We start from the raw sequence: 26,777 nt of genomic DNA on the forward strand, positions 1-26,777 counted from the left end.
ACAAATTGAGTTTGTTTCTATGACTGTGTGAAATGGCACTGTTCTGTTTCACCTTGTGTTTCGATGGTTCAAGGGAACAGCATTTCATCTTAAATTTCATTTTGAGTCAAAACTGCTGTTCCACTCCATTCCATCAAAACAGAAAGGTTGTTTTGACACTGTTTAAAGCTTTGCTAGATCATGCCGGGGTCAGGATTCCAGTGTTCTACACTAGTCATCACTAAACGTATGGTCTTAATCTTGTTATAATTTTCTCTGTTTGTGGCATGAATGATGTTTTTAGGGAGTTCTGTTTGGGTGTGTCAGAATATCACCCTACTCAAATAAAGCAGTTTAATCTGGGGACAGCTGGAAAGAAGAGGTTACTATGTTAAATGATTTCTTCTATGGGTCTGTAAAAGATGTGCATGTCACCCATGCAAGAGCACACTGGGGGTGGGAGGCATCCCAGCTGAGCTGCTTGCCAGGGCCTGGAGCTAGATTGTGCCGGGGGGCTGCCTCCTGCCCCCAGCGCAATCTAGCGCAGGGCACCAGGAAGCCCCTGGTGTGATCTAACATGAGGTACCACCCCTGGCACTATCTAGCAAGGGGGATGGGAAGTCAGCCCAGCTGAACTGACTTCCCATCCCCAGCCTATGGTTGAACTGTTTCGACCAGCCTCATTTTGTTTTGAGGCTATTTTGATGGTTTTTCTTTCATTCTGATTTTGCTGTTTCTACCTCAAAATTGGTCAAGACAGTGTTGAAATGAAATGGCCAGTGAAATTTTGCACAGCCCTATTTATTTTCCTGACAAAAGCTTTACCTTTAGCAGTTAAAGGATACAAAATGCTTACTGTTTTATCCTCATATTTCTATTTTATTCAAATCACTTTGGTTCAGTAATTTCTTCAACGGTTTCTTGCAAATTCTGGATACAGCTCAGTGCAACAGTGTGTTCCTATAAGAAACAGTATCAAGGTACATGAGGACTATATTATGATAGCACAGATATGACAAATTTCAAACAATATATTTGCCTGCTTTTTATTATACTTTGATTACCAGTGAAGTATTAAATATTTAAATCAGTGACTGTTTAATTTTGGCATGAGAATGGGCAACTATTGATATTAATGGGACAGTTTATATTTCTGAGCTATGGTTTCATGCTTCCTTCATATACAAACACTCACTGTTGCATTGGTTATGCACCAGTTACATTCTGAAGGCTTTTTTCACAATCATAATATCTTGAAGCTATTTTTATAAAGTAAAAATTACTACTCTGGAAAACAGTTAAGAGGTTTGTTCAAAGTGAGCTGTCAGAGGGTCCAGTGCACCCCTTAGGGCTAGTATTCACACACAAACACTTTTGGCATCTTCCGTTGCTTCTGTCTTTCCTGATCAGGTGTCAGTCCTTTTGGAGCACAACGTTCAAACCCCAAACTGAAAAGTCTACTGGGCTGGATGTGCACAGCCTATGGCCTTCTGCAAACTGGAGCTGGAGTGTCATCAATTTTTTGGCCTTTTACTTTCAGAGTGGGTACTCCGGCAGAGTTGGCACAGAACAGGAGCTAAGGGAACCTATACTCATCTTCTCCTCTTGGTCCAACCCAGGAGCCCAATGTTAAATGGGTTAGGGTCATTCCTAAGGCTCTATCACTGCTTCCCTGGGCTACTTCCTATCTTCTGTGTTTATCAGCATCTCTTACCACCCAGTGATGTATACAGGTTCTCCTAGTACCAGCCACAGAGCATCTTTAAGGCAATCCCACCCTCACCATCTGCTATACTGTACTGCCTGGGATGCAATCTTTTTCTCCCAACTATTTCTAAGTGGCTTGTTGGTAACAACTGGGAAAGTACTTAACCCCCCCCACCCCAATTCCTTTTTGGACTGTTGCTGTATAGGGACTATTTCTCCTATTATGGCCATAGTTTCTGAAATTCTCACATTTGGATCCATATATCATATAATGTCTCCATACAAGTCAAGCAGCACTGTGCTGAAAACATGTAGCCCAGTGTAGTCCCAACTGGCATCAAGTGTGGAGCTCTCACATGTGGGATACCCCAGAATGCAAACCTTATTAGTTATTATACCTGCTTTGATTTGTCCTTATCTGCCAAATGGGGCTTCAGTAATAAAGCACTTAAATGTGTGCTCTTTTTAAAAAAATTTTGCTAGATAGGTTGGAATGCTGATCCATAGATGCTTCTCGAGCAAATCCCGGGACATCATTCTTCCCTCGTACTCGGCCTTGATGAGGCCGCAGCTGGAGTACTGCGTCCAGTTTTGGGCCCCACAATTAACAAAGGATGTGGAGAAGCTTGAGAGAGTCCAGAGGAGAGCCACGCGCATGATCAGAGGTCAGGAAAACAGATCTTACGATGACAGGCTGAGAGACATGGGACTCTTTAGCCTGGAAAAGCGCAGGCTCAGGGGTGATCTGATGGCCACCTATAAGTTTATCGGGGTGACCACCAGGATCTGGGGAACGTTTGTTCACCAGAGCGCCCCAAGGGATGACGAGGTTGAACGGTCACAAACTCCTGCAAGACCGTTTCAGGCTGGACATAAGGAAGAATTTCTTTACTGTCCGAGCCCCCAAGGTCTGGAACAGTCTGCCAGCGGAGGTGGTTCAAGCACCTACACTGAACACCTTCAAGAGTCAGTTGGATGCTTATCTTGCTGGGATCCTATGACCCCAGCTGACTTCCTGCCCTTTGGGCAGAGGGCTGGACTCGATGATCTCCCGAGGTCCCTTCCAGCCCTAATGTCTGTGAAATCTGTGAATAAATAATTTCCATAAGTGTTTTGTTAATTTGAAGCCTGAGAGTTTACATACAGACCCCACATAAAAAACATTATCTTTTGAAGGAAGGGTATCCAGTAGTAAGGTTAAAGGCACTTTTATATTCCACTGGATATGAAAAAAGGGAAAATATAAAAGTACACAGCCACATGATCATCTGTTTGTGAGAAGGTGGCATTACCATCATGGAGCAAATAAAGTCTGCAGACTCTATAGGATGACACTCATCAAAATCTTGGGGCTTAACTTTATTAACAGAAAAATCACAACAATATCACAACAATTTCCATCTGAAGACTCTGAACCCAGATTTAGCTGTCCCTAGCATCTGACCCATACTATAGAACCCAGTTGCTCAGTGAGAACAGTTGATATTCTCCTGAGGAAAATATAAAACATAAACTTTTTAACTTGTTCCAAGCATTTTCTATTTAGGAGCAAATTATATTCAGTGAAAGAAATGTTGAAATCTTACCCTAAAATGTATATGTAAATCTTAGAGCCAAATCCTTAGAGCAATAGTGGAGCGACTTTATGCATATTACTGCTTTCTTTTCCATGCAGTAGCACCTCTGAGCTGTCTCCCATGAACTTAATGAGGTAGGGGAATGGAATGGCCCTCTATGACTTTAGCCTGAATGAGACATAAGTGTTTCAACACTTTTTGCCTCTACCCTGATAATGAGCTCCCAATTCCTGTATGGTGTTGCTACCACAGAAGAACCAAGTTGTTCCCCGTTTCTAGCTGAACCCTGAACACCCATGGAGGAGAGGAAAAAATTGTCCCTCAGTGATACAAAGAAGTATGATATATAACCATGTGATTTGTTTTGTAACTTCCTTATTGTTTTCTGGTTTTTGTAATGCAATAATTCCAAAATTATCTTGTGAGCATATTGCTTCTCCCCAAGTTGTTTTTTTTAACCTTACCATGGAAAAAAAAGATTATACTAACCATTTCTTATCCATTCAGATTGGAATCTGCTAAATTGGTCCTCAGTTTGAGGTAAATTAGTTTAAGTATGTTTAATTACTTAATTAACAAAGTATCAGAAACATAATTTCCAACTTTTTCAAAGGTATCTTCATTCCTTTCAAGTCTAAACAAAGAAGATTAACTTAGAATAATATGTCATACTATATAGCAAGTTCTTTGGGGGAATTGATTTTTTCAACATTTTAGGAAAAAATTGGAAACTGTGAAGTTGTCTTTTAGAAATATTTGGTAGAATGTTTTTCTGTTTAGAAAATGCTTGAAATAAAATCCATCAATCTAAGAATAAGTATTTTCATCAAATTTATTATATCAACAATACAAATATATGGAAGCAGACAACATGAAACAAAACAACATCAACTCAAATTGATGGAGATGAAGTTAACAATTGCAGGGCAACGTTAATATCAAGATAAAAGTAATAGAGATGCAGCAAGCCTACAGTGAGACATGGCAAGAAGAAAAAAAAGATAAAATTGGATATATGGTGACAGACTTAACTCGATATGCCTTTGTTCCTGTGCAGTTTTAGCGTGGCTTTAATGCTTTGGGAATATAGAATGGTATTTTCTTTGATTCTAAGTCTTTTCTATTAGATATCTATACTTACCCTATCTATTCATAATATAGATGAAGAAACATGCAGCATTAAGGGGTTTTTTTCAGTGCAATTATCTAAAAATGTAGGGAATGGATAAGCTGAGATTGACTTACATAATTGTAACTGTGCTTCCTCTGAATTCCTTTGCTAGGAAAAGGAAGATTTTTTCCCCCTTTCCAATTTTTCTTTTTCCCAAAATACCCTTGGAGTCAGTTGCGGTCTTTTCTTTTTTCCCATAGCTATTTGTAACTAGTACAGATTAGGTTCCACAAAAGCAATCAAGGTACAACAGATAAAAGTATTCACTGTAGCTAAAATACCTTGATTAGCCACATCTTATTTCATCATCATTATTTGTTCAGTGTCAGAAATGTGCTAAAAAGAGTATAGACATGCTTCATTAGACATGCTTATGACTTAAAGGCTTTCTTCTCAATTTTAGTAACTTATCATTTTTTTCCTGTACAAATATACCTCTGTCATTTCCAACCACACACATGCTTATTCATGATATTTGCACTGTTAACAGTTTATGGGTGTATTGTGCCTAATATCTCACCCCATTTCCATTTTGTATATTGCATCATACTAGATGAAGAATGTTGTATGCCAGTACATATTAATATGCTAGCTAATTTGCTCTATACAGTAAAATCCTTGTTATCTGGCATCCTACAAGCCAGAATACTCTATTAACTGGAATTTCTGGCTGGGATGGGAGAGGGTGAGTGGAAAGTTCACACACAGTGGCTGCTGTTGCCACCCACCACCCTGTGCTGCTTCAGATAACCAGAATTTTGACCTAACCAGCGCCCGGTGTTCCCCACTCATGCTGGATAACAGGGCTTTTACTATAATAAAATATTTGTAATTGCTAATTTTTAATGATTATAATTTTGCAACCCAGCGAAACAGTATTATCAGCACTGCTAAGTATAATCAGAGAAAGCTCTGCAAGCAAAAGAGGAAGTCTTGCTTTTTATATTACTAGAAATACTTTTCTTATGATCTTTTTCAAGATAAATTAGTTATACTTTAATGATGCATGTGTCTGTATCTGAAAACCTGATAGCAGATATCAAATTATACTTTTCAATCTGTTCTTTAAAAAAAGTCCTCTTGCTTTATGTTATTCTGTATTGTGGTATCAGGACTCCAGTCTAGAAAAGATGCATCAACTCAGCAAAATGTCACTACTCAGTAATGTACTTTTAACTAGGTAAAACCTGGATATGGTAGAATTAAGCTGTTAACTGAAACAGAATTATGATTATGAGACTACAGTGACCAAATTATTTTTTCAAGTAGAATAGAAAAGGTTATTTTATAAAATAAATTTCCTCCCCAGAACAGTTCTATGCCTAATTTGTATGTCTTGGTTCATTTCCTTTCCCAGTGTACTTTTCTTTAGAGCTGATGTATCTCTACATGGCTGTTTTGGTAATAGAAATCACCGCACTCTACAGAACAAACTATCTTAAAGTAAATGTAAACAATTACCCATAAATTTTGCATTAGGGACCTGCAGGTTTATGTATGCAAAGCATTCAGTGACATATATTGTGTAGGGGCATGTAGTACCATTTGTTCTTTACATTTATGTCTAGTATACAATCTGGGAGAGAGAAGCAGAGCTCCTTTAGTGCTGCAGCACAGGGAGTAAAGTAGAACCTAGATAATTTGAGGATAGATTAAAGAGAAATGATCATTTCAGAATAGGTTTGAAGTTAATGTCACTGTTTTCTCTGATTCTGTTTGCCTTCTCTTGGACTAGGTATAGATATTGATTCCACCTCTGGCTTTTGGAATCTAAGTTACATGGTCTTCTGTCAGTGGCATCATTTAGATTGGTAGCAAACAGAACACTTTTGCCCTTTGGCAGGGGGTGTGTGCAAATCTTAGCCAGTCTTCTGCCATTTTTGAAGCAATGTGTGCACCAGACTTGTGTTCTGTTACAGGTATAGACCAGTTTCCAATCACTTATATCAGTAAAAGTGTAATGTCTGTACCTGGCCATAGTTTAGTCTCTCTAAACTTCCGTCTCATTATTTGGTCTTTCAAATTATGGTCATAATTTCTTCTAAAAATGAAATAGAACATTTTGTGTGGTTGGTTTTGTGTGTTTGTAGAAGATTTTTGCCTAGCTCCTGCTCTTATAAAAACATCCCTGGTAGGTCTTCTCTGAGTATTTGGCCCCATGCCCTCTGGCTCTAAGAGCATGAACCTTCACTTCTTGAGCTACAGGTTTAAGCTAAATGGCAGGAACAGACTCCAACCTCTCAATGGTATAGCAGCTAGAGGTGCTGCTAGAGAAAATAAACAAGAGCCATGTTTTGTAAGTGTGGATTATATCACAAGATAAGACAATTCAGAACTCCACTCTTCTCGGGTCTTAGAATTTTTTGCCAAAAATTATTTCATCATCAAATATTCTCTACAGTCATTTCCAAGCAACTCTTTTTATAAAGACTTTACCTGGCAGCCAGCAAACTGCGGAAGAAGAAATTGTACATAAGTTATGCACAAATACATCTTTTATATCTTTTGTTGAAATCATCCAGTTACCCTATTTTTGAAAATGTGTCTCATTCATCTCAAGAAAATAAGACTGTAAATCTTATAGAATTCACAAATTCCTGGAAACAACACAACATCTATTATGTTCTTTCCTCACTCCTGCAAACTTCTATTGAATAATAAGCAAAAAAAGAGAATTTGTGAATTTCATTATTCTGTTTCCAGTGATGATGACTTGAAAGAAGACTACTGAAAATGAAATTGTTGATCAAGTTTTGTATTGTATTCTTCAGTTGGTTGTAAACTTCAGTCATATATGTGATCCAAGGAAAAGCATATTGAAAATAATATTATCTGAAAACACAATCCTTACCTTTTACTCTGTATGTGCTGATTCCTTGATGATTAACTGGATGCCTGAGTAACAAACACTAAATGACTAAAAGCACGAATAAGGGAGAAGGTAAAGCAAAAATCTTTTTCATAGTCAAGGTAGTTTCCTTTTCTTTCATAATTCAGTCAGACAACCTAGGGCCTAGAACTTGTCCTTCTAGGCTAGGGGCAGAAATTCAAAAAGCCTGAGCCTGAATTGATTCAATCTTTGCAGGTTAGTCTAACCTAGCTAGGCTGAACTGGTTTGTAGCCAGACAGACATTCTCTCTGGACTGAGGAAATTCAGCCACATGCCTGCACTGGCTTAGGCTAGAAATTGGGGGGGTGCTACAGTAGCCCTCCCTTCCTTCTACAGTGCTGAGCTGAGCGGGGTGTGGCCAGGCTCTAGCAGGATGGTCCGATAAGGGAGGTCTGCCTGCACCATCCCAGGCTTTTTCCCATTGGCTGTTCAAGGGGCGGGAGTGTTACCAGACCCAAGCCCCCTGCTAGCACTCTGAGGCAAGCAGGGTGTGCAGTGCATGCATCCATTGATGCTATGGAGCTTTTCAACCTCCCTCCCTGCATCTTTATACTATCTGCAGCAAATTGACAGGTGAACAGACCAGCAGGGTCTGATAACAGGGTTTATCACCTCATCAACAAAACAATAGTCTCTCTCCATTAGTTCAAACTCTTCTTAAACAGCTTACCAGCTGGCCTGTTAATTAGCTCCAAAAGCCATAAGCCATCACTATTATGTCTACCTGTCCCAGCAAAAATGGAGATGCTCATACACAGGCACCTCTTGGCATTAGCTAATATACCACCGTGGGGCTGTGGGTTACAGGAGGTGGGAGTGGATTTCCTCCTTGTCCAGCTAGCAGTGGGGGGAAGCCAGGCAGACCCTGCTGTACCTGCAGTCTCTGCCAGAGCTATACTGAAGGAGCAGAGGGGAGGGGCCAGCCCTACTGTGGAGCAGAGCCCTGCCCAACCCAGAGAGTATGCCAAGATGCTGGGGGATTCTGGTTTATCTTAAACCAGCAAGGGGTCTGGACAGACATTGTTTGCACAAACAGTTTTGAGTCAAAACAATTAAGTCTGATACTGCATTCAACTTTGGTTGATCTCAAACCAATTTCAGCCATTTTCAAGCTGATTTATGTGCACTGAACATCTGTTCTGTTACAGGTTTAAATGAGTTTTTGATCACTTAAACTGGTTTATATGTAATATGTGTCCCTAGCCCTAAAGACTGCCCTGCATTAAAAACTTATGCAATAATATCAGTTTTTGCTATAGACTAACTGCATCTGCCCCACCCTAATTTGGAAATATATGAGACTACTAAAATGAGTAAATAGAACAATACTCCATTCTTCCAGGATTGCTGTGACTATAATTACTTTCTTATGACACTGAAGTCACTGGCCACTGTGCAAAAGCCCAAACTCTTCATGCTATTTTCAAGTGTGTATATATTTCTACAAAAGAAAATTTGTTTGGATTAAGCAAAATTAGGATTTTGGTTATCTCAACCTTTTGACAATTTCTGTTCCATAATGTAAAGAAGCAGCAAATGTATAATGCAAAAGTAACAGCATCAATCTTGGTTATACCCATAGCCAGAGAAAACATTCATAAACTTGCAGAGTTTAGGTGATTTAAAAAAATCTCTTTTTGCATAGGACACATGGGGATTTGTAATAAAAATATCATCAACCTGTGCCAGCAATCCCTAACTAATGTCATTTTGATGTACTGCAATTATTTTTTTTCTATGTATCAGTAAAAATTGTATATCTTGGATACTGCAACATGATAAGTGTTTGAAGATTAATTTTTAATGGAGACATTAATGCAGAACAGATTTAGCATCTGGTTTTGCCATGTGGATGTTTTTATGTATTAAAAAGTCAAGGTGAAACAGAAATTGAGTTTTCAACAGACTCAGCTTTTAAGAAGGTAATTGAGGAAATCTCCTAACTCATACAGAGCCTTGCAAGAAAGAGCCTGAAGTGAGAATGCACACATGTGCTTCTCGATGTTCATAGTTCATGTGTTCAGTTATACCCATTCAAGATATAACTGATTTATTGTTATTGTCCATGCTGTAGCCTCCTGCCCCAACATTATCTTTGATTTTATCATCACCACTTTTTTCATTTAGCATAAAAAAAAATTATTGCCATTGTGAGAATGATGTGAGAGCAAATTAAATAGCAAACTAATTCCTCCTCTACTTACGACTAACTTGAGAAAACATTGTTAAGTACAGATGCTAGTCCTAGAGCTGCAATGGTGGCAATATGTAGGACTCTGCCCACATCAGAAAGAGCGGTGATAATATCTGAGCAACAGGTCCCCAGTCAAGTACATTTTCTATGGTAACAGCAATTTCATGAACGTTGTCATTAAGCAAGACTCTTACCATGTGGCCTTCTCATCCAGTATCTACAAATGCTTAAGTATTGGTTGAAGAAAAAGGGAAGCAGAAAATGTAGCCAGGCTAAAAAGTGAAATAAGAGATGTGGAAGCTGTTATCCAAGGACTGATCAACTGCTTGTTTTCTGCCCCATACGGTCAATGGTGATTATCTAAATGGCATCATTTCACACAAACTCCTTGAAATAGCTTTCTCTCCAGCATGTCTTCAATTCTTTTAGTAGAGTTTCTTCCTACTTCTCTTTTGCTGTGTAATTCTTGGTATTATATCTACACATTTTCTTGATCTTCAAATGATTTGTGGTGAGAAAGCTAATAAGCTTTCATCATTGCACCATCAATAAAAAAATCCTTGATATTAAATCCAACATGGCTGATATAGGCAGGGGGCAAAAGTAAATAAATCTTGCAATGGAAGAGAAATAAAAGATTGTTGGGTCTAAAAAGAAAACAAAAATAGGGAAAATGTTTATCAGTTTTAAGTGACCTCTGAAGCAGATGAAAATATTTTATTGCAGTTTTACTGAAACTGTGTTGTAATGATTATTTGGTGACGTGTGTATGTGTGTGTGTGTATGTAGTTTTGTTTTGTTTTTCAATCCACAGGAAGAGGTTTAAACATGAAGGCAAAACTTTCAGATGTTAGCATGGCTACATATAAAGCAAAGCTGCCATATTTTTTTTCCTTTTTTGTGTCACCATTTAGATTTATCACATAATTTAAGGAAAAAACATAAAAATTTAACCACAGGAGCTCTAATAGTGTGAAAAAAAAAAACCCTGATGAATTTTGTTTCCGCAGCACGATATTATCAAAGATTTAAGAAACAAATTTGCCAGCCTCGGCGAGAACTCTCTGGTAACAGCATAAATGTCTGTGTTGGTTTGCTTTAATTTAAAGGTTACTTTTTTCATTCATTTAAATTCATTTCTACTTTTCCCCTCTTCTTGATTATTTTTACTTTTCATATTCTGTATCTAGCAAGCCTTCATTTTTTAAACCTCTTCCATCTTCCAGTGTCTATTTTTTTGTACTTTGGATGGAAAGTTTATGGCAGCAAAGCTGTCACTCTGGCTACCTCTGCTGCAGCTGTTTCTGCTCTTAGGTCATACATGTTTTGGCCATTGTGTTTTTGGACATGATACTAAATGATTGTGTCATGTCCCATTGACTAAGCTTTTCTACCACATCATCTGATGGACTCGCTCTCATAGGGCTCTATGCAACTTCCATTTTGCAACTTATACTGCTTAGTCTTTCTCAATTCCCAGTAAACTTCAGTTTACCTTCTGAAAGCCTCTAAAATGACCTGTGCCTTTATGTTTGCTTTTTATTTTCTCTTTATGTTTTCAGTGGTAGTTTGAATTATAGAGAACAAACGTCAGCCATCGCTCAAGCAGCCCCATGCAGTAATGTTTGTTGCCACCAGAGAATGCAATATATAAAGGCACAATATATTCTATTGAATATATTTTGGGGGAATGATGTGGGTTGGGAACACCTATACTGTCTTATGAGTCATATTCACACTCAAATATACTACTGCCAATTAATTATACATTTTGGAAAAAAAAATTCTCCAAGATCTGTTCTGTTATTCGGTGACAACTTGTAACTCGAGAGCCACGTGCTGAGCAGTATCAAGTAATAGTCACTATGTAGAAGATTATTAAGAGAATAATTAATGTAAGATTTTACAAAACCATAGTATAAAAGTGACAGTTTAATGTATGCAGTACATATACTATGAATTATGGGCTTTGAACTAATCTAAATATTTACAATTGAGACAACTTGTTCTAGATAAACCAAGCACTAAAAGTATAGAAAGAAAAACACACAGGGAAATATTGTTTAATGTGTTAAGTATTTGATCAGTACCATTTTTTGTGTTCAATTGGTCTATGACGTTGCAATAGAGCCCATATACTAAGAGAGAACAAAAAATCGTTGGAGAGCTGATAGCTGTTGATGTCCTTAATTTAAATGATTGGGATTTGTGTTCAGGAAAAGGAAATGGAAAAGCAAAAACTTCTGTACCAGCAAGCCAGACTGCATGATCGGGGTGCTGCGGAGATGGTACTTCAGACTATCAGTGCCAGCAAAGGTAAACTTCTGCCACTTAAATTATGATCTTTGGGGTTATCTTCTAAATAATCATACTTATTGATAGGTAAACCAGTTGTTAATTTTTGTGAAAAAGTTGTTTGTGTTCCTCTTCAAGTACACATCCAAATTTTGCATGCTTATTTGGAAGCTTATCCAGCAAATTTTGGCTGTGATTCCTCACAAGTTAACTTCTTAGTTTTTTCTGATCAAGACCTGGAATCCAAATATTGTGGAGGTAAAAGAAAGGTATTTGGTTGGTCATAGTTGTGTGTTGAGAGTATGCAATGCCAAGCGAGGCCCCCAAATTGCAGGGTTTTATGCATCTGTGCATTTGAAACAGGCTCTGACCTTTATGGGTTTTTTTGGTTCTTTTTCAAATAAATTCACCCATCCCCACTTATTATCTGTTCTTCCATCACCTTCCTCAGCAATGTTCTTTGCTAAAACACAGCTTTAGGCTTTGGTCAACCAGACACCACCTTATACTAGTCATTCATCAATTCCATCTTCCTTTCTGCGCTCTGTTTCCACAACAGTGTTCTTTAAACAAAGCTGTCCATTATAATTTTCTTTAGATGCTATAAATACTTCACCTTACTGTTGATCCCTAAGGAAGTGTCAAAGGTCTGTCCACAGATACATACAGTGAGAACACCTAATTAAATTGACAGTCAACTTCAAATTGTGAGTCCAACCTCAGAACCAACTGTTTGAGGCTGTCATGATTGAAGAGTGATTTATGATTATTGAACACAGTTCTTCCTGTCTTTTGTCTTCTCTTCTCTTCTCTTTTTTTGTACAATCTGCACCTTTGTTATTCTGTGTATCCCTACTGGGTATTTTTACACATGCAAGCACCTTGGTGTCAGGTGCTTGGCGCTACGTCGTTTGCAGTTATATAAGTGGCAAAATGTTCATCAGTGCTGAGAAAATGGCGGTGGCATACTTTTGAGTTAAAACACATCAAAGGTGTTTTAGTTCAAAAGTGCACTGCTGCCATTTTCTGTGGTGTGACTAAGTCTAAGTCATACACTAAGGATGGTGAAGAACAGATGCATCTGTTTTACAATGGAGACTATTTTAAATGGTTTGTTCCTGCATATTGTTATTCAAATCAATGCATTCTGTGCATGTCTTAAACCAGGATAAGTTAGTGGAATAAGTTTGTGTCCATTTCAATATGATCTGAAAAGTATTGGTTTCATATTTTTAAGGTGAGATGGGTCCAATGGTTGCAGCTACCTTAAAGCTTGGAATTGCCATCTTAAATGGAGGAAACTCTACAGTTCAACAGGTATAGTGTTTGAGCATAAGCCATTCATTTGTTTATACTGTTTTATATAGGTTCTTTATTGTTCTCCTTGCCATGATTTCTGAATATCCTCCGGTAGTGCATTAAGCAATATGACTAATGTTTGTCAGGTGGTCTTTGTCCTTACACTTCTTCCCTAGGACAGAGGAGTGTGCAGTGAAAGTCTCATTTTGGTACTCTGGGTAGAGTATCTTTTGTTATTCTGTGCATTCCTTCTGTGTATTCCTAATAGCCAGGCTCTGTGAACCCTAGTGCAGCCTCCTTGTTGCCTGTTTTAAGCAGCCCTGGCTCCATGTCAGGTGGTAGGATCCTCCCGGAGCAGGAGCTTCTCATGGTAGGTGACGGGGGACAGAGGGGGGCTGCAAGTGACTGTAATAGGGTCCACAGAGACTCCCTCCATCCCTGGTTAGCCCATCATCCCACAGCTTTTATCTCTCCAGCTCGTCTCTCTCTCCATCCATCCAAGGGGGGAAGGATAGGAAGCAGAGTGGGCAGTTAATGAGTGCTGCTGAAGCTGAAGATCAGGAATCCCTACAAGTTCCTCTGGCTCTGGTTCCAGCTGAGGATGGAGAAGCAAAGACACAATGTTCAGGAAAACTAGGGCTGTAGCAGGCTCAGCTGCGTCCCTTCCTGGTTCTCCAGTACAAGCAATCCCCTCTTGTACTCTGTGGCTGGAGAGCACACTGGAAGTGCTCCAGGCAGGAGCTGGGCAGTTGGGGGAATGTGTTGTGTTTGTCTGCATCTCTAGCGCTACATTTTTGTAGTGCTTCAAGTGCTTTAGCAAAGCAATCCTAGTATTATGTCTGTCTAGGACCTCTTCCAGCCCCAGGTGCCACTTTCTGCTCTGATCACATTCTGTAGTGCTGCACTGAAAAATAGTTATCCTTTTTTGGAGTCAGTCCTCCTTAGACACAAGATTGACAAAAAATAACTGTTAACAATCTGAATCCTCAAAATGCCTATACATGCTTGAATTAATATTGGTTTAGTGTTGAATCGTTGCTTTAATAACCAGCTTCTGAATGTTGATACTTCTGAAAATGATGCCACAATACCTGTTTTTTCAATCTGAGTGTGTGCTTTTGCAGTGCCTTTTCCTTTATAGCAGTTAGTCTGTCTATTTTGTCTCTTTCTTACATCATTGTCATATCACCCCAACCCTTTGATCATAATATCAGAGATATTTTTTTAAAAATGAAATAACAACCTTTCCTCTCTTCCGTTCTATATTTTAGGAAATTAACTTGTTTGAGTATGTGCATAAAACTGTAAAGAGTAAACAAGAGAAACTATTTTACATGCTAAATTTTGTATTTAGTTTTCTATATGCTGAGGTTAGTGCTGTTTTTATTTTCAGGAAAGTCTAAAATATGATGGCCTTCTTCAGAAGGGTTGGTGTATATTAAAGCAATCCATCCCACTTATGGTAGCGAGATATTTCTCAGTGAGCCTTTTTTATGTAATGCATATATGCCATCACCATTATTTTTCAACTGGCATAATAAGCAATGTAGAAAGCAGATAACATAAACATATTCAATGAGTATGTGGTTTATGTTTTCTGCAGAAAATGCTGGACTACCTTAAGGACAAAAAGGATGTGGGTTTCTTTCAGAGCCTTGCTGGTCTTATGCAGTCTTGCAGGTAAGACATTATCTATATGTTTATTAATAGCATTGCTAGAGGATTTGTTGTAATGTTGGAAGAATTTCCTGATGGAACATGAACAGTATGTGTGCCACACACATGGGGGTTTTCTTTATATCCCCAGGTTTTCAACAATGTCTTACAGCATAATCTGGAACTTTTTAAAAATAATTTAAAAAATCAAATCAAACTTTTCCCAGTAAAATACCCAGGGAAACAACAACTGTTGCAACAGGAGGTTAGGAAAAGTTTTTTGGAAACTTTGGAAGAATAATGGAAGCTGAAATGGCTAAAAAAAAGAGAGAAAGAAGCGTAATACATTGCCTTCTCTAATATTTTACTCCCATGTGAGAGAGCCCCACTCCATGTCTATTTAGAAGCTGCTACTCTTGTGGCCTTCTGCTATTTATTCTTGGATTTCAGTGGCCCAATTCTGCCCTCTCCACTTTGTCATAATAAGTAAAAGCTTATGTTTGCAGGTGAAAGCAATCAGATCAGAACTATCTGCCTGCTATTTTCTACTCAGGTTTGCAATCTAGGACTCTTGGATCTCTTAGCTGCTTCTAGATGTTTTGTGGAAGGAGCTCCTTGTACTGGAAATCTGATATGCTTTATGTATAATTTGATTTTAGGTGTGATAGCAGATATGCTTTGGATTTAATGATTTTAGGTGATGGTTGAGGTGGTGTTTCTTCTTGCATCATTTTTTGACATTTATGATTGACTGATGCATTTATTGATGACCAGAGTTAGTAGTACCAAGTTTACTTGTATAAAAAATGAGGTCCCCCCCTCCGCCACTGGCATGGGGAAAAAAGCCCCTCATCTTATAATGGTGTACAAGGAAATCTCACTAAATACATAGCGTGTCATTATGTTGCTGCCAAATATGTGCTCAGCAATGGAAACCAGCTATAAAGTTGAATACATGCAGCCAGCACTGAGCATGACTATAAAACATATGGTCCACATTGGGCAAACATACTATTAGGAACCTATCACAAGAATAGATTAGTCTAGCCCATCTGAATAACAAATATGGTAGTGCCCATTAAACACAGTCCCCCTCCACACCAGTTTTTCCCAAGTCATGGTGAACCACCACACTGCATACAGGTCACTCAGAATCCTTCCACCACACCCTTGGATCCTGGGGCATATGATTAGTGTGGCCCTCCCCTTCCCGAGGTGAAACTGGACAGGTTGCCCTGCACCTCCTCTGCATATAATTTTTGGAGGATCCCAGGACCTGTGATAAGAACACCTGGTTCTAATTAGCACAAAGATCCTTTATCGGGAAAGCCGGGGATAATCTAGAGTATATTCACATACTGAACAGTGCTAAGCTGTGGGGTTACCATGGCTTGAAATGTTGTTGTCTCTGGTGGGCTCCAGTCCAGTGAAGCATGTGGTAAATCATGAGCTTTTGACTTTGGATTAATATCATGCATAATTTGTACTACATCTAAGTAGGTACCAAAACACTGCTCTAAAGCATGTTTACCTGTGCTAAAACTTGCAGCAGTTTCAAAAAAAGGTACCTTGCATCAATTCTGGATAAATTAAGTTCATGGGTACTATATGAAAATTGCTACAGCGATGTTTAATTTCAGGTATTGTTTTCAAATTTGCTCCTCAATTCAACTTGCTCAGGGAGAGCAGGATCCAACATGAAGCAGAGGGGAAAGGTGAGAAGCAGAGAGCAAAGGGCTACTTGACCCCCTAGATTTATTTTCCCTGCTGTAGCAGTAGGAGGGGGATAAATTCAAGGCAAATATTCAATACTTAGATTCTGTACCAGGAAAATTATAACAAATTGATATTTTTTCCCTATAGAGAATTTTTAATTACTGGGGGGTTGTCTTATAACCAGGGTCATCTTCTATTCAAGTATATATGGTAAGTCATTATCAGTGATGAGTCAATGACTTGTTGCAGATGTGATTGCTTTCAAGATGCTATATAAAGGTCTTTTATCTGTGTTTCCAGAGAAGACCTGCATAAGGAAGGAGGTTAATGGGTTTTTGAAGGGATAGAAAGGAATGAAGCTGTTTGTTTTGCTGCATTGGGAGATTTTTTTTCTTGCCTGGGGAAAGTCATGGAACTGGAAAGAAGCAGCTGTACCTTGACAATTGCTGTCAGGATCTTGTAGACTGACAAGTGGAAACACACAGAAGTAAATGTTTCCAAAAAAAAAAAAAAAGCATGATAGATCATAGACTCCCATTTTCAGCTTCTGTTTTGCAGAAGATAAGAAGCATTGGGGGTTCAGAGAATCCACTAGTACTACATTTCCCTCAAGGTCTTACTGTTTGAGGTAAAGCAGCTTGGACAGTAGAGGTGGCCAACAAAAAAGAATCCTCTTCTCCACCCCCCACTCCCATGAAAAAGATCAAATTGACTTTTTTTTTGTTCTTCAAGTACTTATCTTTGTTTCATTTCTGACCAATATGCCCCAAAACGTGGAGAGTTGAACCTCTTTAGCCTGCAGTGTCCATTGGTTGAATCTGATACTAAATTCCTTTGGGCTATCCTCCTATTTCTGTTCTCCAGCCCTCAGTTTCTTTTTATTGTCCCAGCTGCTAGCTTGCAGGAGGCATCTGACTTCCAGATGGGTTAGCACTTTGTAACTAACTTTGGTTAGGGTGTGTGCACGTTAGTTAGGTTGAGGTTAGTTAATATTTTTACCCTAATCTGAGAATATCACCGCATGCTGATCAAAAATCCCCAAGGTTTTTGTTTATCATGTGGGGCTCTCACATCCCTGAATGACAGACATTCTAATGATATGTCTGTATGGTGCAAAGCAGCAGCATCCTGAGAGGTGTCCTCACTGCACTGCACATACTGTGTCCCAAAGTTGAAGTTTCATAGCTGTGTTTGTTTAGGAGAGCAAGTGTGCCACACTGGCTAAATAGAGATAGTCAAAAATCCTGAGGCTGAATTGATTCAATCCTCACAGAATAGTCTAGGCTGTGTAGATTGAACCGATAAGCAAGGGAACAGACATTTACTCTTGAATCCGGAAATGCAGCCACATGCCTGCAGTGGCCTAGGCCAGAAGCTGGGGACACTAGAGCATACCTCCCTATTCCACTGGAGCAGACAGCTTTGCCAACGTTAAACTGGCCACCCTGTGTGGTGCAAAGTGAGGGGGGTACAAAGCATCCTGGGATGTTGGGGGACTGTGAGTTGACTTGAATCTGGAGGGGATCTGGGACAGAAGCTCAGTTAAGTGATTTAACCTAAAACAGTTAAATCTGATGCCGCATCCATTCAAGTTCATCTTAAACCAGTTTTGGCCATTTTGAAAGTGGTTTATGTGCACTGAACTTCTGTTGTATTACAAATTTGCACTGGTCTCTGATCACTTCTTCTGGTTTATGTGTAATTTCTGTCCCAAGCCACTAAGGCACCTGGTAGATATGTAAGTAAAGGCACAATGGGATCCAGTTTGGGATCCCCACAATCATGCTACTGGCTATGCCATACATGCATGGCAGGAGACATAATTGTTGGATCCAGCATCAGATCCCATCATGCCTTATTGCTAGTGTAAGTGGAGTCCGGGATCTCAATCCTGATTTCCCCCTGCACCAGCAAGTAGCAAGCTCCTGCGGTGATGAGTCCCATCATCTGATGAGGCTCTCAGCCATGGGAATATACCTTGTGCAGGGCTGGCTGAAGGTGTCTTAGTATCCAGATGTACACAATATAAGTGGAAGATGCAAATCCCAGAAGTTGTTTTGAAATCCTCTGGTGGAGGTATTTGCAGCAGGTGTGCAAAAATGTTCCATTCTTTTCAGTGCTCCCTACTATATCTGTAGTGACTAATGCTTTGAAGTAGAAGCGGAGAACTCATTATGAGAAGTTTACCAAATAATGCCAGTTGTCACATTAAGAGGCCTATCTCCATTTCAATATTCTGGAGCTCAGGGGAATCCAGTACCAGAGATCAAGGCATCCAAATATTTATGTACAACACACTATAGTGCTTAATGTGAAAGGGCAGAAGCAGTAGATTTTATCCATGATACAGAGGCCATTTTTCTAAGGAAGGGCATAAGAATATTGGTAGTCCACCTTGTAGACTTTCAGAGACACTGTTATGACTTTCTGCATGTAAACCATCCAGTTAATAGGCTTAGAAATTGCTGGCTTTATGGGTAAGGAGTACACAGAACAAACTAGATGGTCAACATTAGAGACAAATTCATGTATAATTTCTAGTGTAAGTCTTGTCATTGATCTTACTTTAATTACTCCAGAAATGCAACATTGTAAAGTAATTTTTTATTTAAAAAAATGTGACTAGCTCTAGTGGCATTACATGTTACACTTATCATCTAAACTGTTCTCTGTTCTTCAGCTAATAAGATAATTATCCTTCCAGTTGTCAGTCTCATAGTTTCAAAAATCAATGTGTCAAAATATTTATTTGCATTTCCTTTTATCATTACAGTGTTCTTGACTTAAATGCTTTTGAACGTCAGAACAAAGCAGAGGGCCTCGGCATGGTGACAGAAGAGGGATCAGGTATTATTATCTCACCAAAAAGGATCTGTCATGTTTCACTCTTCCTTATTGAAGCAAGCTGTTTAGATAAGGGTCCTTGTAAATCCACACTGAAATATGAGAGTTTGAAGTTAAGATATGATTCCTTCAGATAGCTGATAATTAGCCTATGTAAGGTCTTGCTAAACACCAAAAAATTCACTACTACATGTCTGAGAGCAAGGGAGCATCCCAGAAAAATGCTTTATATAATTCTGAAGCAATGAAAGAAATTACATGTAAAATTGAAAGCAGATTCCAGTAACAAACAGCAGCATTCATTTATGAGCCTTGTTACATGTTATACTGTGAGCTGCTCAAATGTTGATCAGTTTTAGTGCTAGCCTGAGTTTGGAGCAGTCAGATGTTCAGGCCAGCAAGGGCCTGGAGAACTGAAAGGTAAGAATCCGTGTCCCCATTGCAGGCTTCTGCCCTGCCCCTTGGGTCTTCCCTGGTTGGCTCAACTCCCTGCCCCTCTGGGTTCTCTCCTGCCCCCCACATACTTACTTGTGGCTGCCCAGGCTGTCTGTCCTGGGGAAGCAGGCAAGGAAGTATTATCCTACCTGCCTTGCCCCCACTGCCAGGGTGCTGCTCTTTCAGCAGAGCCCAGCCCAGAGAGCAGGGGCAGCAGTGGCTGGGCAGGCAGATTAACCCTTCCCTGCCTGCTCCCCTGGGGTAGACAGCATGGGCAGCAGCAAGTGAAAATGGTGTGGGGGAGGAGGCAGAGGCATGGCAAGCAGAGAACTGGGGTGCTGGGCTGTGCAGGGGACAACAAATCTGATCTGGGCCAGCAGGGATGGAGGGGATAGGTAGGTGGCCACACATTAGTATAACATGAGCTGGGTAACACAGATCAGAAATAAATTTAGGCTGAGTGGCGTAAGCTTAAGCCTCCGAAAGAGTACTTCAAGCTAGTTTCAAGTGTTAATCTATGGACAATCCAAGGGTTATGAGCTGCAGAAACTATTTAAAATTAACATGTAACAAGGCCCTACATTAAGGGTTTCAGAAATCCCTAACCAGTTTTAGCATAAAATAAAATGAAAGGTTCCCACTGATTTGTAAACCTGTCTCTGGTTTGAATAAAAAATATATAATTTAGTAAGCACTAAATTAAACATTAGAGGCTATAGGAATTGCAACTGCAATTTGGAAGATGTCTCTATGGAAGTTTCTTCTTTACAAGTAATTATGTTCAGTTTGTCTTTTTGGGAAATATTATGGTGTTTTATGTTTAGTTTTGATTTTGAACCAATTTGGCTTTATTACCCTCAGTGTTGTCAGTTCATTGTCAATTTCTTTCTTCTGTCTCACAGTGGGTTCTGTCATCCTATTAGTGTGATTGTCTGGAACCATTAGGTTTACTTTTTTACCTTAATAATAGAACTAGTAAACCACATTTCTCCCTCTATTCTCAAGTATAATCTTCATTTGTACTCTGTTTAAACCCCACAGTTAAATAAACCTTTACAATGGTTTTTATTCTTAAAAACAAGGAAAAAAAGCTTGACTGCCTATCCCTTGTTGTATTTTGAAGTTCCGAATTCATACATGTTGCACTGCCCCTTTCATTGGTTACAATGCTTGTAATTGTTTTACGTAGCATATTTATAAGTTATTTGGTGCTTGCATCAAATCAACACCATGAATTGTTTAATTTGATTGAATGCCTTTAAGACAGATCATAATTACTTTTTCTCTGAAAATGCTCCCACAGTTCACTAAATCCTGCATGCTTGACTCATTTGAGCACTTCCACGGGTAAACTTTGGGCCGACACCTGTGGCTTGAGCAGTATTTTGCTCTGACTTACAAGGCATAGACTAACTTGAACATTGCTTTCATGTTTCACTGCAAATTATTTTCCAGAATGTTTGGACATTCTGGACATAATTTCCTTTAATATCTATTTATAAATTATTGTACATAATGTTAACTTCTGAAATGGACTTTTTTTTAAATCAGCTGCTTATATTACTAGGAATGACAAATTTTGCGTGCAAGTATAAGTAACTCTTTGCTAACTGCATTAAATGATTTTTCTTATGTCAGATATTTTTATGCTTCCTCATTTTAGGGCTTTTTGTTTGGGGTTTTTTTTTAATTTGATCTTTATATTTTTTACAGAACTAATTTGCCAAAAACAATACTGAATATATCTTGTATTTGCTAAAAACAAATTCTCAACTTTTTTTTCTTTTTTTTCCCCCGTTTTCTTTTCTTTGAACTAAATGTCCTGTCCTCCCTTCCTCAGTCATCACTCATGAGCGTGGTAATTATTAAAATCAAACTGCCTTTTATTTATTTTTCCTGTCGTTAGCTTTGTGTCAGCACTGTACAGCTCCTGAACACCATTAGTTTTTTGTTCCTGTAAGGCTTTTAAACTAGTGGGTTCTTTTCTATTACTATTATAATTGTGTAAACCAAACTTTTCAGTTTTTATGTCAACTTTCCCCACCTCTTTGTTTTTCCTCCCTTTCTCAGGATTTGCACAGTAACTGGCACACTAGATGTAAGAGCAGCAAGCTTTTTTTTATTTAATTTATTTTTGTTTGATGGTTCTTTTATTTAGTGGGCCCAGTATTTGCAATGGTTGGATGTTTAAAAAAAGTATACATATATATTTATATAAACCTTTGTTCTGTAGTCCTCCTGTAGTATTTATGTTGTGTATTTAATGTGGCTTTATCGCTGCATTGACTTGTGCAATCGCAGGAAATCAGTGGTGGATCCAGAGTGGGTTTTGTGGGTGGGTCAAAATGGGGTATTACAACAACCAATATACAAGTGGCACTAGCTAGGTTTACGTTACGCAGTTAGGAACTGATGTTGTAGAGCAGTGAAACTTCTCTAATTTAACTTTTTTTAAAAATAGAAGTATTTCTTCCTTATTTTGGAAAATTTTGAAACTTCACACATTTTTTAATCTTCTAGAATAAGATTAAGAAAAGAAACAAGTAGTAGGTTACATTATTTTAAAACTCTCGAGCAGTAAGAAAATGAGAATTTAAAACATGAAAGCAGAAATATTGTATATACATAAGATAGAAGCCTCCACAAAAATGAAGAGACAAGGGGGAGCTGGAATTTTAATTCTCTTAAAGGGACTCCTCTTTAACTGAGAGATTAGTAAAATTCTATATTTAGGCTCTGAGACCTTTTGAATATCATTACAGCAAAGGAAATCTTTAGATAAAATAGTGACATATAAAACAATGGCCACCTTCTGAGTTAGGTGAAGGGAATGTTTTTAGAGAGCTTTTTAACTATGCTACCTACCAAACTTTAAACACCACTAAAGCTCTAGCACTCCTTTTTTCAGGATTATATCAAATTGTAATGAGTTATTCTTGATATTTGTCCCCTTCAGTATATATTTTTGGTGACAACAGAGAAAATGTGTGTCCGCTAGACACTCAGAATTCATCTGCACTGGGTACATCCAAGTAAATTAACTGAAAGTAATTTTATATGAATTCCAGGACCCATTAGCATTATGCACACCCAAATACTGTGTCTGTAAATATATATATATATATATATAGCTAATTCTGGAAATGATTTCCAAATCTGCTAGATTTTTTTAAGGAATGGCTGAACTCGTGATTACCAGCCACCCTGAACAGTTACTCCACAACAGTGTCAGCACTAAGGTAGAGGGACCTGAAGGGAGATGCTTATTCCAAGACTCAGGATTGCAGAGTTAATTCTCAGTGGAGTGAAATCTAGAGTGCACACTGGAAGCTTTTTCTTACTTGATCTGCATTTGATGCGAAATGTTATTAATTGTTAACTTGCTGCTATTGACTATAAACTTGAACCTGCTCTCCCTGAAGTCAAAACTCCCTGCCTAATAGGGCTCTGTGAAGCTTTAGTTGCTGATTCAGTTCAATGGAGATTCGGCCTGATTTGGCGACTGAATCTCCAAATCCATATAGAATCAGGAGACCCTTTAATATCTCCAAATTAATTGGAAAACTCTGAATTGATTTGGAGAGATTTGATGATTTGGGCATAGACACAGCTTTAAATGTTTTTTCTACATGCTTCAAGGTATCAGGTGGCTCATGAATGCTGAGATGGTAGGGCAGATGGAGCGACCCATGAGAGTGGGGGAGGAGTCCCCAGTTTGCTCAGCAATGGACCAGAAACACTTCCGATCTACTTCTGGGTGTGCCAGGGAGTTCATGAGGAAACCCTCTCCCCCCGCGCCCTGGCTTGGCAATTGGTGCCTCCTGGGCCTGGGGGTGCACCTGGGGTCCCTCCATGGCCAATCACTGAACTAGGTGGGAAGTTGGGGGGGGGCGGTCCCCTGCACACATGACGGCGGACCTTAAAGTGGACCAGAAATACTTCCAGACCACTCTTCTGGGTTTGCCGCTGAACATGTGGGCCCCCTGCCCCCCACACACACACACTCCTGCGGCATGCTCCGTCTGCTGCAGGATTCATGAGCCATGCCTGGTACCTTGAGGTATGTAGAAAAAACCTTTAAGCTGTGTCTATGACTGAATCACTGATTCTCTAAATCAGCGTTGAATCTTCAGATTCAGATTTGGCTGAATCAGATCAGAACTGTGATCTGAATCAACGAATTGAATCAATGTCCCTGATTTGGGCTGAATCTGAATCTGAATAAAATACGGCCCATGTTGGACACCCCTACTGCCTAATTGTGATGTGCTATGCAAAGTTCAGTGTCTTTTCCGATATCAACACTGGCATTAGACAGAATACCCTGTAGTGAGTCACTATGTTGGTAAGATGTATTGCTCTTTTCCAACTATTCCTTTTGTACTGCCCCCATTGAAGTACCTTGTTTCAATTAACCTCTTGCCAGTACCATCTTTCTGTATAAAATCCTGGAACCCCCACTGGTAAAAACACTGATGGTTCTTTAGCAAATGTGTTTCTTACTTGTTTTTGTGATGTACTCAGTGTTGTATCTTCTGTATGTATTTTTGTTTTGATTTTTTTTTTATTTTTACAAAAAAAGGTTCAAAACCAAAGACACATACAAATGTTCATTTTCTCATATGATGGCTTTTCATTTTTCATTTAAATCTCAGTGTGTGCTACCTCACCATAAATTTTAATAAGCTTGAAAGTGCAATTTTTTTTTTTTTAAATTCACAAAGAAACTTGAATTAGTTTTTGGATTGAAATGATTTTTCCTAAATGTGGTTCATAAACATTTGGTAAAGCAACTTCTGTGAAATTTACCTGCTGCATGAAACTCAGCTTCTCCTAGATCCATTTTGACATGGTTTGCATAAAGCTATTGTTCCTAGTAGAGTATGTTTAAATGCATCAAACTGCAGATAAACAACAACAACAAAAGAAAATCCAGGTCAAGCTATTGACATCCTTATTTTCATATAAATACAAGATCCCTAAAATAGTAATAACTCTAACATCTGTTGGATATTATCAATAATAATATTTCAAAATGAGGAACTTAGACTTCTTTGCAAACAGTTAACACACATAGCTCCTCTCTTATTAATTTACAAACAATTAAGACTCACTCATAAATAATGATAAGACTCATAAGGTTTCTTATTCTGATCAGTAACCATAATTATACTTATTTTACAGAAGGGTTATACTAGTCAAAAAGGTTAAATGCTTGAACCAAGATCACATACAGTCATTTAAAAGAATTAGAAAAGGAAGCCGAGAATTTTCTACCTTCCAGTTGTCTTTTCTGACCACTGCTTCTGCCCTGAGCCATTTAAAGAAAGTATTGCAAAGTAGTATCCATAAAAACATAAACTCTCCACAAGTCATTTCATTTTTTTTACTCACATTAATCTTCATAATCTTATATCTATTAAATATTAGTGTGTTGTGTATACACACACACACACACAAAATAATTGGCAATACTGGAAAAATATTTCTAAGATTTGGGAGAAGTTATTTACTAATTGAACACAGGTTTTGGGTACATGTTTTAATTCCCTTAAACAATTTGTGGCTCTTTTTCTTTATATAAGACGCTACAGATATTTTAAATCTCTATAAGAGGCAAAATTCTTATTTTCCCATTACAACCTTTATAAGGAAAGAACATCTAAACAATAGATGATATCTTTACAGGCAAAATATTAGTTGACCTCAAAGCACAAATGTTCTTTGCTAAAATCATATTTACAACAATTATATTGACAGATGTCTTGTCTTTAGATATGCATGGATGTTTAAGCTATGAAACTGAGAGACATTTAGATATATATATGAGACCAATGATAAATTGTTATGTTAGAGGATGATATGTAAATACAAGTGCTTAATATACTAATCTACTCGTATGTCCTTAAGGGACATTGTCAAGCTAAAAGTAATGGAGATTGGACTAGATGACCTCCTGAGGTCCCTTCCAAACCTAATTTTCTATGCTGCTTTGTCTAAAATAAACAAATTTTCATATAAATGACATCTAGAGGATTAAAATAAAAATAATTATAATTTTATGCTTTTTATAGATGTATAAGCTCATTTTTCTTTTCATTTCCATTCAGTTAAATGTTTGTATTTTTATACATAAGAACAGATATGCTTGTAACTTAGGGAAAACAAACAAAAAACACTGTAGGTGAATGCTGAGTTCTCAATAAGCAATTCTTTGCTTTATAGTTTTTTTTGCTCACTGTATACAGGAATTATTTCTATTTGTCTTTGGTTTTGAAAATTCTTGTTTTTATTAAGTCTGAACTTGGAAAGCCTGAGAAGTAACTGTTTAAAGTTTAGCCCTTCATTAGTTTTGAAGCAAATATTCCATATGATAGAACAGAGAGCTATTACAGAGGAAAATAGTTTTAAATACAAATAGACATGAATAAAGGAAAATAAATAAATGGATCTCAACACTACAGAGATAACCACCTGCTAACTTTCAGATCAGATGTGTTAGTTTCATGCTTTTCCATTTGATTACTTTAAGCATGTTCTTTACACCTCTGGCAGGTGTTACATTTATCCCATGATTAATGGTAACATGCCACACATTCAATCAATTTATCATGCCATAAAATGTCAAACCAGCTGATTTGCATGGCACTTTAAAAATGAACATGTGGTGGGGAGCTTAGTTTCATTTAGCCTGATTCTTATTTACCCTGAAGTTCCTTTATATTGCTGTAGCAGAAGGCAGGGCAGGGTGGCACAGTTATCCTTAAGTAGTTGGATGGTCTTTGGAGATCATAGGTGCTCATGTTAGGAGCAGTCGTATACATCCTGAAACTAAATTCATAACAGCAATATGTTTAAGCCAACTGAAGCTGTTATGCAGATGTTTTACAGTAGTGAATTTCCCAGGCAGTTTGAGTGCATCCTGTTCCTTGCCAGAGTTGGTCACTTCAGCTTGCATTGTAGATATGTTTTCCATCTGTAGTAGAGTCTCCATCTAAGAGTGCTCTGTACACC

The 26,777-nt window shown here is 38.2% G+C and overlaps 1 protein-coding gene across 1 annotated transcript in view; it reads left to right on the top strand.

Annotated features, from left to right (window-relative positions):
* RYR2 (ryanodine receptor 2) overlaps positions 1-26,777 on the top strand; it is an 830,495-nt gene that overhangs the window by 723,108 nt on the left and 80,610 nt on the right. Inside the window, exons 79-82 of the mRNA XM_090044772.1 lie at positions 11,735-11,834; positions 13,051-13,130; positions 14,716-14,792; positions 19,258-19,331. Coding sequence (XP_089900898.1) covers positions 11,735-11,834; positions 13,051-13,130; positions 14,716-14,792; positions 19,258-19,331 — 331 coding nt within the window. The remainder of the gene's footprint in view (positions 1-11,734; positions 11,835-13,050; positions 13,131-14,715; positions 14,793-19,257; positions 19,332-26,777) is intronic.

Source organism: Crocodylus siamensis, chromosome 1 (genome assembly GCF_052110815.1).
Source record: "Crocodylus siamensis isolate JL-2025a chromosome 1, ASM5211081v1, whole genome shotgun sequence".
Lineage (NCBI taxonomy): Eukaryota > Metazoa > Chordata > Crocodylia > Crocodylidae > Crocodylus > Crocodylus siamensis.